Source organism: Miniopterus schreibersii (genome assembly GCF_964146895.1).
Source record: "Miniopterus schreibersii genome assembly, chromosome: 12".
Lineage (NCBI taxonomy): Eukaryota > Metazoa > Chordata > Mammalia > Chiroptera > Miniopteridae > Miniopterus > Miniopterus schreibersii.
In genome coordinates, this window is record NC_138112.1 from 47,820,170 (window position 1) to 47,833,205 (window position 13,036).

The 13,036-nt window shown below is 35.4% G+C and overlaps 1 protein-coding gene across 4 annotated transcripts in view; it reads right to left on the reverse strand.

The window, feature by feature from the left end:
* UEVLD (UEV and lactate/malate dehyrogenase domains) overlaps positions 1–13,036 on the reverse strand; it is a 34,906-nt gene that overhangs the window by 12,537 nt on the left and 9,333 nt on the right. For 2 of the 4 annotated variants that reach the window (XM_081153351.1, XM_081153352.1), the window contains 4 exons: positions 10,299–10,462; positions 9,032–9,167; positions 7,662–7,780; positions 4,072–4,174 (listed from right to left, as the gene is read on the reverse strand). In XM_081153351.1, the coding sequence (XP_081009477.1) occupies positions 4,072–4,174; positions 7,662–7,780; positions 9,032–9,167; positions 10,299–10,462 (522 nt within the window). The remainder of the gene's footprint in view (positions 1–4,071; positions 4,175–7,661; positions 7,781–9,031; positions 9,168–10,298; positions 10,463–13,036) is intronic. The other 2 variants (XM_081153354.1, XM_081153353.1) reach the window with 1 other exon arrangement.

A 13,036-nucleotide genomic window follows, 5' to 3' on the forward strand; every position in this document is an offset into this window, starting at 1 on the left:
CGTTAAGTAACTTGTTCAAAGTCTCAGAACTAGTTAAGTAGCAGAGGCAGAATTTTAAACCCAGGAAATATGACTTCAGAGTGCTGTTAAGCACTGTGCTACATTTGCAAACTTAGTTCTGTAATCTCATAAAGATGAGGAAATTGATACCTGGGAAGATCAGGTGGCTTGTCAATATTACTAAATATCAGTGAGTGGTTCAACTTATGATCCTATCATTTGGCCCCAACCTACCTTGCCAGGACCATTTCTTTTCCCCCTTTAGCTTCCTCTACTTTGAATGATAAAAATGCCTCACCCTCAAGGTTGACTGATGAGTAACAAGAGTAGAAGCTGTCTAATGTTTCAAAAGTGCAAGAAAGTCTTCCTACTCCATATGATTTCCTATCAAGCTCCCAAGTTCTTCAATCTCTCCATAGGCCTGGGGTAGATGTCAGGCATCTATCATTTTAAAAAGCACCTCAGGTGATTCTGACACAAGTTATCAATCCATAAACCATGTTTTAAAAATCACTGGCTACTGAGTAAATTTTACTTTGCTCATATGTCAACAACCTTTTAAATTTATGACTATTGAACACTTTTCTCCATGCACACACATGCATATACCTATACACACAAACATTTATGCTTGTATATGCAGAGATTATTTCTGAAGTAAGAAATTGGTAACAAAGCCCAGCTCAGCCACTTACTAACTGTGTGACCTAAGCCACAATCTCTCTGAACCATCTATAAAATAAAGAGAAGTAAGGAAGTGTGAACATATGTAAAGTATCTAGCATATGTTATTGATTCCCTAAAATAATGGCAGCTGTTATTATTAAGGGATAAAAGACAAGCATAATAGTGTCTTCAGTCAGAAAATGACATGATCGCCTGGCCGGGTGTGGCTCAGCAGTTGAGTGTCAACCTAGGATCCAGGCGAGCAGGGTTTGATTCCTGGTCAGGGCACATGCCCGGGTTGTGGGCTCGACCAATGATTCCCTCATCACTGATGTTTCTGTCTCTCTCTCTCCCTCTCCTTTCCTCTCGCTGAAATCAATAAAGATATATTTAAAAAAAAAGAAAAAAAGAAAAGAAAATGACATGATCAAATTAATATCATAGGAGAATTATTTCACTGGCTATGTTTAATACTGAATAAAAGTAATTAAAAAAATAGAAACAGGAACCCTCATGCAGTTAGTGAGAGTATAAATAGGTACAACTTAATAATACAAATTTTAAAACACACCCCTTTTGACCCAGTAATTCTACTTTATCCAACTAGTTAGAGAAGTACACAAGGAATTTTGCATTACAATGTTCTCGGAAGCATTATTTGTAATCACAAAAGTACAAACAACATGCCCTGGCCAGAGTTGCTAGATGTGTTAGAGCATCAGTCCATGCACTGAAGGGTCGTGGGTTGGATCCCTGGCCCCAGTTGGGGCGCATGTGGAAGGCAACCAATCAATGAGTCTCTCTCACATCGATGTCCGTCTGTCTGTCTCTCTCCACCTCTCCCTCTCTTGCACTTTCTCTAAAAAAAAAAATCAATGGCAAAAAAGACTGTTGGGTGAGGATTAACTAAAATAAAATAAAATAAAATAAATAATAACATAAAATAAATAAATAAATAAAATAAATATCCAAATGGAGCCAAGTACAACTCTAAGATGATCAGTCAATTGCAATCATCAATGCCTTTTATGATAGGACATTACTAAAATTTCCAGATGAGTTTAAATTCCCCAAATTATTAATGCAGTTCTTTATAGCATAGAATATATTTATGAAATGTTAGTTAACATTATATTTACAATTATTTCATGTTATAGTAATTAAATTAAGTATTATCAGGAATGTGCAACCAAAATTAACATGGGCAACATGAAACTTGCCCCAAGATAGGGTGCACTCATTCAACATTCCCTATTTGGTGGCAAGCACCATGACCTATATATCTACTCCAAGGATTCTATTATTTCAATTATCTGGAACAATAGTTATTGATGGTTAATGAGACCCACAGGCAGAAACAATTTCGTCATGTCCTAAATGGCCTCACAACCTCTAGAGTCCATGCACTAAAAGTTCCCTAAAGTGATTTGGAAGAGTTAAAAGGTCCCTTAAGAACTTCAGTACCTGGAAATGACAGGCTCAAGAGACTATCCAAGCTCCTCCAGGGATCCTCTGTATTAGGCTTACAAAAGGATCATTAAAGCAACTACTATATTCTTTCTAGAGAAGGAAAATGAACTCATTGCATCCTACAGGGATCTAGAGCAGGGGTGGGGAAACTTTTTTCTGTCAAGGGCCATTTGGATATTTATAACACCATTCATGGGCAATACAAAATTATCAACTTGAAAATAGCTATGAAAAAAGCTCCTAGATTTATTGAATTTCGAATCTCACCTACAGTTGCCTTGGCAGAGCCAGGCCAAATGATTTCACAGACCAGACATTCCCCATCCCTGATCGAGAGCCTTGCTAGAACTATTATAGCCATTTTTATGTTTTTAATTGACTTTTAGAGAGAGGAAGGGAGAGGGAGAGAGAGATAGATACATTGATGAGAGAGAAACATCGATCGGCAGCCTCCTGCACCCCCCCCACCAGGGATCGAGCCCACAACTGGGCATGTGCCTATGCTCACAAAACTGAACCACACCAGTAGGGCTACACCCAATTTTTATAACCTAAAGGTATCATTCAACTTTTCTGACCCTCTGTTGTTCTTAGTACATTTAGGCTTGTGAAACCATTATGTCTCAACATTTTATTTGGAAAATATGGTCAAGGAATACAGGGGATCTAAGGCAAAGGAAAGCCAAACAACTACATCTTACAACCTGACTTCTACTATAACCTGCTTTTGGAAGGTTAGAGTAAACACTCTAGTGTTCAGAGTATTTAAATTAAACACTTTCTAGTCCAACGGTCTTCCAATATTTTTGATCATGCATCCCTGGTAAAAAAATATTTTTAAGCCCACATCCCCAAATACAGTATTTATCTACATATATATGTCTGCAATAATACATTACATACATTATAAAATATCATTAAAAATGAGATAAAATTACTTTTTTAACATTAAAAAACTTATTTATTGATACAAAAATCCTTTGTTATTAAAACTTATTTGAACAACATGTTTTTAGTGAAAGCAATGTAAATTGAATTTTTGTAAAGAATCTTGATTTAGCACTTTTGCTATATACCAAGAAGTAGGTATTATTCCCACTTTATAGATGATAAAACTGAACTTTGAGAGATTATATAATCTGACAAATATTAGAGCTATAATGTGGCAGAACTAGGATGCAAAACCCCCATCTTTCTAACTCTAACACCAGTGTTCCTAACCAATATATTACGAAAAAGGAAGCAATCAGAGGAAACAATTTATACTAAGATGAGACACATAGAAAGAAACAATTTCTTCATGTTCTAAATGGCCTCACAACCTCTAGGGTCCATGTAATAAACAGTCCCCTAAGTGATTTGAAAGAGACAGAGAATAAATCCTGACCATATGAATATTTCCTTATCTGATTCCTGTTAATATAATCAGTTGCAGTCTCTGTATGACTCTGGGTGAGTCACTTAACTTATCTGAATCTCAGTTTCCAAATATATAAATTGAGGGATTTGGACTAGGTGATTTTTAAGGTACTTTCAGTACTAAAACTCTAGTACTCTAGGCAGAGCAAAGAGGATTCTTAGGGCAGTGAAGCAACTCTCCATGATATGATAATGGTGAATACATGTTATTATAGATTTATCCACATCCATAGAATAAACAAGGCCAAGAGTAAATTCTAATATAAACTACAGATTTGGAATGATAATAATGTTTCCAGGTAGGTTTATCAATTGCATCACTCAGGTACGGGATGTTGACAATGGGAGAGGCTATGCATGTGTGGGAGCAGGGGGTATATATGGAAAATTTCTGTACCTCCTGTTCAATATTGCTCTGAACCTAAAACTGCTCTAAAAAATAAAGTATATTTAAAAATTCTAGGACTTAATACAAGAGCAAATAAGACATACATCTTTTAAGCAGAAAAACCAGACCTTTGCTGATCTCCACATTAGGCAGGTTGAAGATCTCAAGGTCCATCATGCCTCCTGTAGTCCCTTCTGAAAGGTCTAAGAGGACAATTCTGTCTGCAATGCTCTGTATAGTACAACAAGAAAAAGAACAGCATTACACTGGACATGCCCAGTTACTCAATTTAAATTCATTCAGAAGTGGGGGCTACGGGAGAATACACAGGCCTCATGTCCTGTGTTATGCAGCAAAAGTTAACACAATAATAAAGGGCCACGCAAGGAAGAAATTATTATTATTTTTTAATTTATTTTTATTTTTTAAATATATCTTTATTGACTTCAGGGAGAGCAAAGGAGAGGGAGAGAGAGAGAGAAACATCAATGATGAGAGAGTCATTGATTGGCTGCAGCCCACAACCCAGGCATGTGCCCTGACCGGGAACCGAACCCTGATCGCCTGGATCCCAGGTCGATGCTCAACCACTGAGCCACGCCCGGCCGGGCAAGGAAGAAATTATTATGCACTTGAGTAATGCAATCCTTTAGGCTTGACTGAGAACTGAGATCTAACAGGGCTTAAAACAGAAGTCACAGAATGCAGGTTTCTTCTGATGGGTAGAGTAATAGAGATGACTCGGTGCACTCAATATGTTTGCTATTGTTCTTGAGTGTATGTTTTCATTTTGATGCTATAATTTACATTCTAAAAAAAATTAGAGTGATTTTTTTTGGTCTACTTTAGCACCTCATTTCTAGCATGAAAGTCAACAATAATGCCAAATTTCTCTTAAAGGATAATAGCCATAAATCTAAAATACAATACAATTACCATGCAGCACTCTCCCCAGAGAGCTCATGGAAAACATCTCCACATGCCTGTAGATGGCTCCTTGGGTGCCATGGTGGGCTGGCTTCAAATGACAATATGGAATATCCTAAAGGTCAGATTACCTTTGTAGAAGGTCTTTTTCCAGAGTAGTAAGGGATCTAAGGATCTCTCCTATTTTAGAGTGCAGGGGCAAGAGTACTCAGGAGTCTACCAGACTATGGGGAAGAAAGTATAGAAGTTAAGAAAACAACCCAGCTATACTTATTAGCTCGGTAACGCTGGGCAAGTTACTAAACTTGGCCATATTTCATGGGCTGTGAGGATTAATTATGTGACATAGGGCTGGCAGAGAGTAGTCCTCTCTAAATCTACCTATTAATTTTATTATTGTTTACCACTTGTAAGAGAAATGCAAAGAAAGCTGTTACCATTTTTCATTTATCAGACATGCAAAGATCCAAAAGTTTAACAACTGTAAAAAACAGGTATTTTCACACACTGTGGATATGAAAATAAATTGGTATAACTGATGTGAAGGATAATTTGACAATTTCTATCAAAATTTAAAAACACAGTAACTCCTTTAATCCATAAATCTCATTTACATAAATCGCCCTACAAGTTTATTAGTAAATGTAGGATAATGATACAGGCTAGAGGGAGCATTTGAGATCTTGCTCCCAACATATGTCATCACCAAGCTCAAATAAACTCATTAAAAAAAAAAAGACTAGAAACAACCGAAATGTCCATCAATAACAATAATAATAATGAAGCAGTTTAACACAGTGGTTTAGAGCAGAGCTTCTCAAGTTTAAGGGATCACACCTAAGAGATCAGTGAAGCACATGGATCACCAGGGATTTTATTAAAATGCAGATTTCTACTGTAGGTCTGTAGTGGCACCTGAGATTATGCATTTCTAATAAGATCTCAGATGATGTCAATGCTGCTGGTCTGCAAGCCACATTTGAGTTGTAAGGATCTAGAATATAGGTTCTATATGTAAACTGCCTAGCTTCAAATCCTCCCTCCATTTATTAACAGTGCGACTTTGGGCAAATTAGGTAATCTCCCTATGCCCTGGTTTCTTCATTTGTAAAATGGAAGTAATGATAGTATCTAAGCTATAGGATTGCTGTAAAAATGAGTCAAGTGTTTAGACGAGGACCTGGCACCTAAACGTTCAGTAAAGGTTAGTTACTGCTGCTACCACCACTACTACATACTACTGTCACTATTCTGACTGCTATTGTACTATTTGAATATTGTTACCTTGTATCAAAATATTGTTTTAAAAAAACAGAAAAAAATTTCCATCTAGACAGCTCACAGAGAAAGAAATACTGACAGTGAGACTTTTTCAAACAGCTAAAGAAACGACTTTAACCTTTATCCGATGAAAGGGAACTTTAGTTCCCGGCAAGGAGTGGGTCCCGCTGGCCGAATTTAAATGCTGACGGAATTTAAATGCCGTCTTTTAAAGGTTAAATACTCAGAAACCTAAGCATATACGTTCTTTTTTACAGGCAAAAGGAAAGACACCATTATTTGTACCGTTGATCCTGGAAAATATATGGAGTTTGTATGATGCTGTCTTTTAAATGCCGTCTTTTAAAGGTTAAGAGGCCTTCCTGTACTTAACAAAAACAAAGAAAACTGATAAAACTCAGTACTGTTAGGGATGTCAAAAATCTGGTTGATGTGCACATTGTTATTAGCAGCATAAATTAGTTCTGCCTTTCTGAAGAGCAGTTCTGCAATATGTATTAAGTGTGATAAAAACCATCCATGCCCTCTGACTCACTAGTACTATTTTTGAGATTATGCACACCTAAAAAAAAATTTAGATGAGAAAATAAGCAACTTGTAAAGCAATGTTTACAGAAGCACTCTATTTAATACCAAAAGAACTGAAAACAACTGCAATGCCAATTAAAACGGAACATTATATTCAGATAAAGGGTGGAGGAAATGAAACTATAATATGCCAAAAGTTAGCATATATTTTTCTGAGTAGCCAGCTTTAATATTTTCTAGCTCCCTGGGTACAATTTAATTATTTGCTGAAATAGAACATATATGTGAATCTTAAATGGAAGAAATTAGGTGGCAAACAATCAAATTTTTAATAGAATAGAAAACCAAAGGCCAGCTACCAAATAAACACATAAAGGGACAGCTATTCTATGCTAGGCTATATCCCTCAAATGACATAGACATGCTGTTACCATGATACTGGGCCCAGGAGGGTCTTTTGAGCCACTTTGGAAGGGGATTTTAATGCCTTTCTGAAAATAATTTATATAAAAAAGATCTAGTAAAAGGTACGGATAAAAAATAAACAAATCTCAAACTATCAACTCAGGAACTACAATCCTAAAGAAAATCAGAGTAATTACACAAGAAAAGGCAACGGTAAAAAAAATTCTAATTTTAGAAAAAGCTAAAATTATTAAGAGTTTAATTAAAGCATCATGACAGAGAAAAAAAAAGAATTTGTGACGAAGTTAGATGAATGTCAATTTGAGGTTTCCCTTGAATTAGGCTGATGAGCCCATTATTCAAATCACTTTTTCAAAGCCTATTCCATGACTAACTACTAATTAAGAGCCAACATCCCTAATGAGAGCTTTTAGCTATTTTGTCAACTAACTAAATATATTTTAAGGCAAAATGAGGTTCTCCCAAAATTAAACCTTCATTTCTTGTATGTTAAACATAAACTACCTAAAAGTGTAGCAATATGATATATGTATTTATGGCAACTATGCTTACATACCTTTGCTGAAATTGCTAAAGTGCAGGCAACTCCCAGTTCTCCACCTCCAACCACAGTAATTTTCTTTACTGTTTTATTCTCATGATTTGCCCAGTTCTTTGAATTTATATCTGAGACACCTAGAAAGAAAAGAGAATGATCGTGACAATTTAAAAATAATATCAAAAATCTTTTCAGTATCTTTCAAAAAAAAAAATACACTAAGCTTCAATAACTTGGACAGAAAACATGGTGCTAGTCCACAATAGGTACTCAAAAATACTTGTTGAACAAATGCAATGCTAGAAAGACAGGAATCTCATAGTAAATATTCCACTAAAAAAATGCTACCCTTTTGAAAGAAAATATCTTTCCAAACATTTAAAAATATTATATAAGACAAAAAAAAAATCCAGGATTTCCATAATTCTGAAAAACATTCTGATTCTTACTGCACTTGTCTAAAATGCAAAAAATATTTAGCACCTTATAGAATTTTGCAAGCATGGATAGTCTGCTTTATACTCAGTGAGAAACAGTGAGAACCACAATTTTCTGGACCAATATACTGGTGAGGCAAAAAGCCACATAAACATATAATGAGAAAGGTTTGGGATCATTAATACAGGGATTGGATTGGCAAACATAGGTTTATAATTGTGAGTACATGAAACACAGAGTTTACTCTTGTATTATTTATTTATTATTGTATTTTTTCCTTTTTTTAATTATTATTATTTCATATCCTTACTTATGATTTATCTTTTAGGTAATAATGTCTGGTAATTTAACCTACTTTCGCCCACCCCTGTAAATATAAAGTGGTTTTTAACAAAACACAAATTGTTTTATCTGTCAGTATAAGAGTAATCTTTTACATGTTGTTGTTGCTGTTGTTAATCCTCACCGGAGGATATTTTTTCCATTGATTTTTAGAGAGAGTGGAAGAGGGGAAAGGAAGAAGGAAGGGGTGGGGGGAGAGAAACATTGATGTGAGAGAGAAACGTTGATCAGTTGCCTCCCGTATGCGCCCCAACTGGGGATCAAATCTGCATCTAGGTATTTACCCTGACAAGGAAATCGAACCTGTGACCTTTTGGTTTATGACGATGCTCCAATCAACTGAGCCACACCAGCCAGGGCTAATCATTTACATTTTAAGAAACCATATTCATTGAAACTGTATGGTAGGTAATACCCTACAATAGATGTACAGGAATTTTTTATTCAACACAGATATGTGTGTGTATATGTGAGAGTGTGTGTATATATATATATGTGTGTGTGTGTGTGTGTGTGTGTATGTATTTATTTATAAAAATAAAGTAGCAGAGAGTAAAGGCTATTAGTGAGAAGTTATAAACTCATAACTCTCTAACAAAAATACAAACCTTCAGTGATTTTTGCAATATAGGCTAGCAAGTCCACCTGCCGTGCCTCATCAGATGATGATAGAGAATACAGGGGAAGTTCCTCTTGAAACTTGGCAATCATTTCTTTAATTAGTCCTACAAGTACAGATTTAGGCTGCAGAATACACACAAAGGGAAGAGTTATGCAAAAACTTTGCTGACAAATACTACCTTTTAATCTATACATTGTTATAGTTAGCCAAAACAAAGTATTGTATTATGCTTTCATTTTCTGAAAACTACTACAGAAAGTATGTGATACCTTCACCTATTTTAATACTTTTAACTGAAAAATTACTTAATCCTTTTAACTTTTTAAAATGGGGAAATGCTAAATCCACATCTCCAAAATGTAGGAAAATAACATGAATGTGCTTACAAGCAGAGTACAGTCTGTTTTTTTTTTAACTTTTTGTTTTGAAATAACTGCAAACATAGAAACACTGCAAAAACAGTACAAAGAATTTCCATATATTCCTCACCCAGATCACTAAAATTTTATCACATTTGCTTTCTTAGTATCTTTCCCTCTCTGTATTTTTCTGAACCAATTGAGAATAAACTGCAGATATGATAACTCTTCATCCCTAAACACCAAGGAATAGAGTGAAGAAATAAAATGGAGTCAGTGCAGCCAAGCTGTTAAATTACTAAAATCAAGTAGGTTTAGGCATAAAGAAATGATTCTATTCTTGTTTTAATGAGCCTGGAAACTTAAACTTTTGAATACTCCAGTCCTGTCTCAATGCCTGGATATCTGATTACCCCCTAAAGGACAAAGGAAAGTATGTTCACGTATCCAGATAAAATTTTAATACTCAGTTAAAACAAAGCACATAACAGATTATATGATTCAATTTACTAAAGGTAAAAAACAGGCAAAACTACAAATAAATACATATATTACACAAGAATCTTTAATAGAGAGGGACTAGGAGATAATGCCCAATATCTTGCTAGTAGCTTTACACGTGCTTTATCAAGCAGCAAGCAACTAAAAAGGACAGGGAGTGAACAACAGTTGGCTCCTAGACTCAAAGAGAACAGCTCAGGCAGGCAGCTGTCATCAGGGTTCTGAGACTTGGGTGACCCCTGGGAGCTCAATTTCAAATTACTTTTAATGACCATATGAAGAATATCGTTGAAAGAAAATTCAGTAACCTATTTGTTAATTTGATTCACTAGGATCAAAGATAAATATTGAGAAAAATAAGAACTTTTCAAAGAAAATCCAAATTGATCTTACATGGCTCCAGTTCTGAAGGTAGGGCAAGTATATTCTGCCTTGAGCATCCACATGTTTTCCAACTGAGATTCCCATGTTTGCAGTTGGCTTTAAGAAGCAAATGGGAGGAGCAAAAGGGTGAGAATCCAAAATCCACAAACGAATTGGTATGTTATATGTATTACCTATTTGAAATAAAATGAACACACTTCAAATAATAATAAGGCATGCACATTTATTTATGGTATAGCTAGGTGGTATTTTAAAATGTGTAGTCAAGTTTCTATATTAAAGGACTTATGCAAACTGAGGCCTATTCCCCCTCCCCATTTCATCTACATTATCATTGGATATATGTTCCCATTAAATCACCAGCATAATATTTAAGGAAATTTAATTAAGGTATCCTATTCAATTCAATAATACAGGGCCTACTGTGTCAGGAGTTTGAGATTCACCATCTTCTCTATGTAACCTTCTTTGCTCCACCCAAGCAGAGCTACTGTACCTTTCTTGAATGGTAGTGGACACACATTTTTATACTTCTTCTGCATTTAAGCTATTTGCTTACAGTTCTGTTTTTCCTTTTACACTGTTATCTTCTTCCTAAGAGAGGATTATGTATTATTCATAATACATAATGCACCAAGTATAGTGCCTAATGTACTAGCTGCTCAATAAAAGTTTCTTATATAATTAAGAATGACTGAATTAATAAATAAATGAAGAAACTAAATGAATGAGTAAAGATGAATTTGATACTAGCCCTCAAGTTGCTCACTAATTGCAGGTACTTTACACACTAGTTTTAATTCATAGAACTTAGAGCTGAAAATAACCTTAATAGTCACCTTGTCCAGTGGTTCTTAATTTTAGTGTACTGAGACAGGAAGTTCTGTGTATGCTTTTCCAATTGTAATCATGTATGTCATGCCTACCGAGAGCCAAAATCTGACTGCCTTGGTTGCGAGGAAGCCCAAAGCTAAAATTAATGTTAGTATAAAAACTAAACTTAAATAGAAATCTGATCAACTACCTTTGCTGCTTTATTGTATCTCCTGATATTTACTCCTGTTTTCATTAGTCTTACTGCATATGTCTTTCATCATACTTAAGAACATGCATCCCCAGAAGCAAGAATGCAGAGGTTTCAGACTACTAGCTATATAATTTTAGGCAACTTAACTTCTCTGTGTCTCAATTCCTTCCTCTATAACATGGGAGTAATAATAGCTCCTACCTCATAGGGTTGTTGTGAGGGTGAGATTAGTTAATGTATATAAAATGCTTAGAACAATATACAACACTGTAAGTACCATGAAGGGTTGGCAATGTTTGCATTTTGAAAATAGGCCAGGTATAAATAAAAATAGTTTTCTTTTCCACTGCAACCCTTATCTTACTAAGGAAATCCTCCTTTCACTGAAAGTTACTTTTTTCATCTTTCATCTTACTCCTCCCCTAAACCAATGATACCCAGAGGTGTCTGCAAATTAGAAACATTTAAGGAACTTGGAAACATACCAAGATCCAGGCCACTCCCCCAAAATTTCTGATTCAATGGGATGGGGTCTGGATATCATTTTTTAAAAGCTTATTATGTTCCTATTAGAAAATAATTCTAATATTCAGCTAGGACTGAAAATTGGTACATTATAGAAATGTCCTAATACCTGGGACATTTATAGAAATGTCCTAATAGCTGGTCTACTATTTCATATCAGCAGTTCTTAGAACCATACTCTTCTTCTACTTTTCTCTATTAAAAAAATGTTTTTATTGAGGTATGTCACTACAAAAAGTCTAGTTAACATCCATTACCATACATAGTGTCTAAGTATTTACAATATAGGTATAGATAGGCATAGCTATTGGTTTGTAGTTAACTATGATTATAAAGTTATGTGATCATAGCACCACAAAGTGACCATTTGTATTGGTCCATTTGATAGATGAGAAAGATAATACATTCTGATCTTCTGATCAGCAAGAAATAACTACTGTATACCACACTGAGTTGATATAATTCTAGTCAAAAGCAAAGGGGGGAAAAACGTACTGTCAATAAAAAGGTATTGCGGGTACCATTACTACCTTGAAAGACCCAGCCAGCATAAGAATCAATGATATAACTCTGTAGCACTAGGAGAGTCAGAGTGCCAATGAGGGGCATCTAACCAATAGTAGTAAGATAACTTTTATGTTCTCCCGTTACCTCCCCACACTGTCCTAGAAACTGAAATGCTACTAAACAATGATTGGTTTAAATTCACAAGCTCCTGTGTTAATATGCAAATACCCTTGAAATTACTGGGATGGGTAAGAATTGTGAATCAATCAACCAACCAGTTGATGAGGTGGACAGGAATTCTTTCTCTGTCTTTCTAACATCTAACCATAAGAAATGTAGAACACAAGTAATGGGGAACAGGCCTGAATAAAGTTCTCCAGGCAGCCAGAAAATAGTATGACAGCTTGGTAGGAGAGGAGCATGGAATAAAAATAAAAATCAACTCTATGCCTGTTCTGCCTACCTCTGCAAATTCTGGAGAGCCCATTGCTACATACTTTCATCTCCAACTGCATTCCTGTGTGTAAAAACCAAGCTAAATTCCTATGCATTTCCTGAACCAAAGGAGGTGTCATGGTGGCGCATAACTGAGGCAGAATAAAACATGAGTGCACCTCTAGCAATAAGTCACTGGGGAAGGAGTAGGATTAAGGAAGGTTTCTAACAATCTAGGAATTACCATAATGAA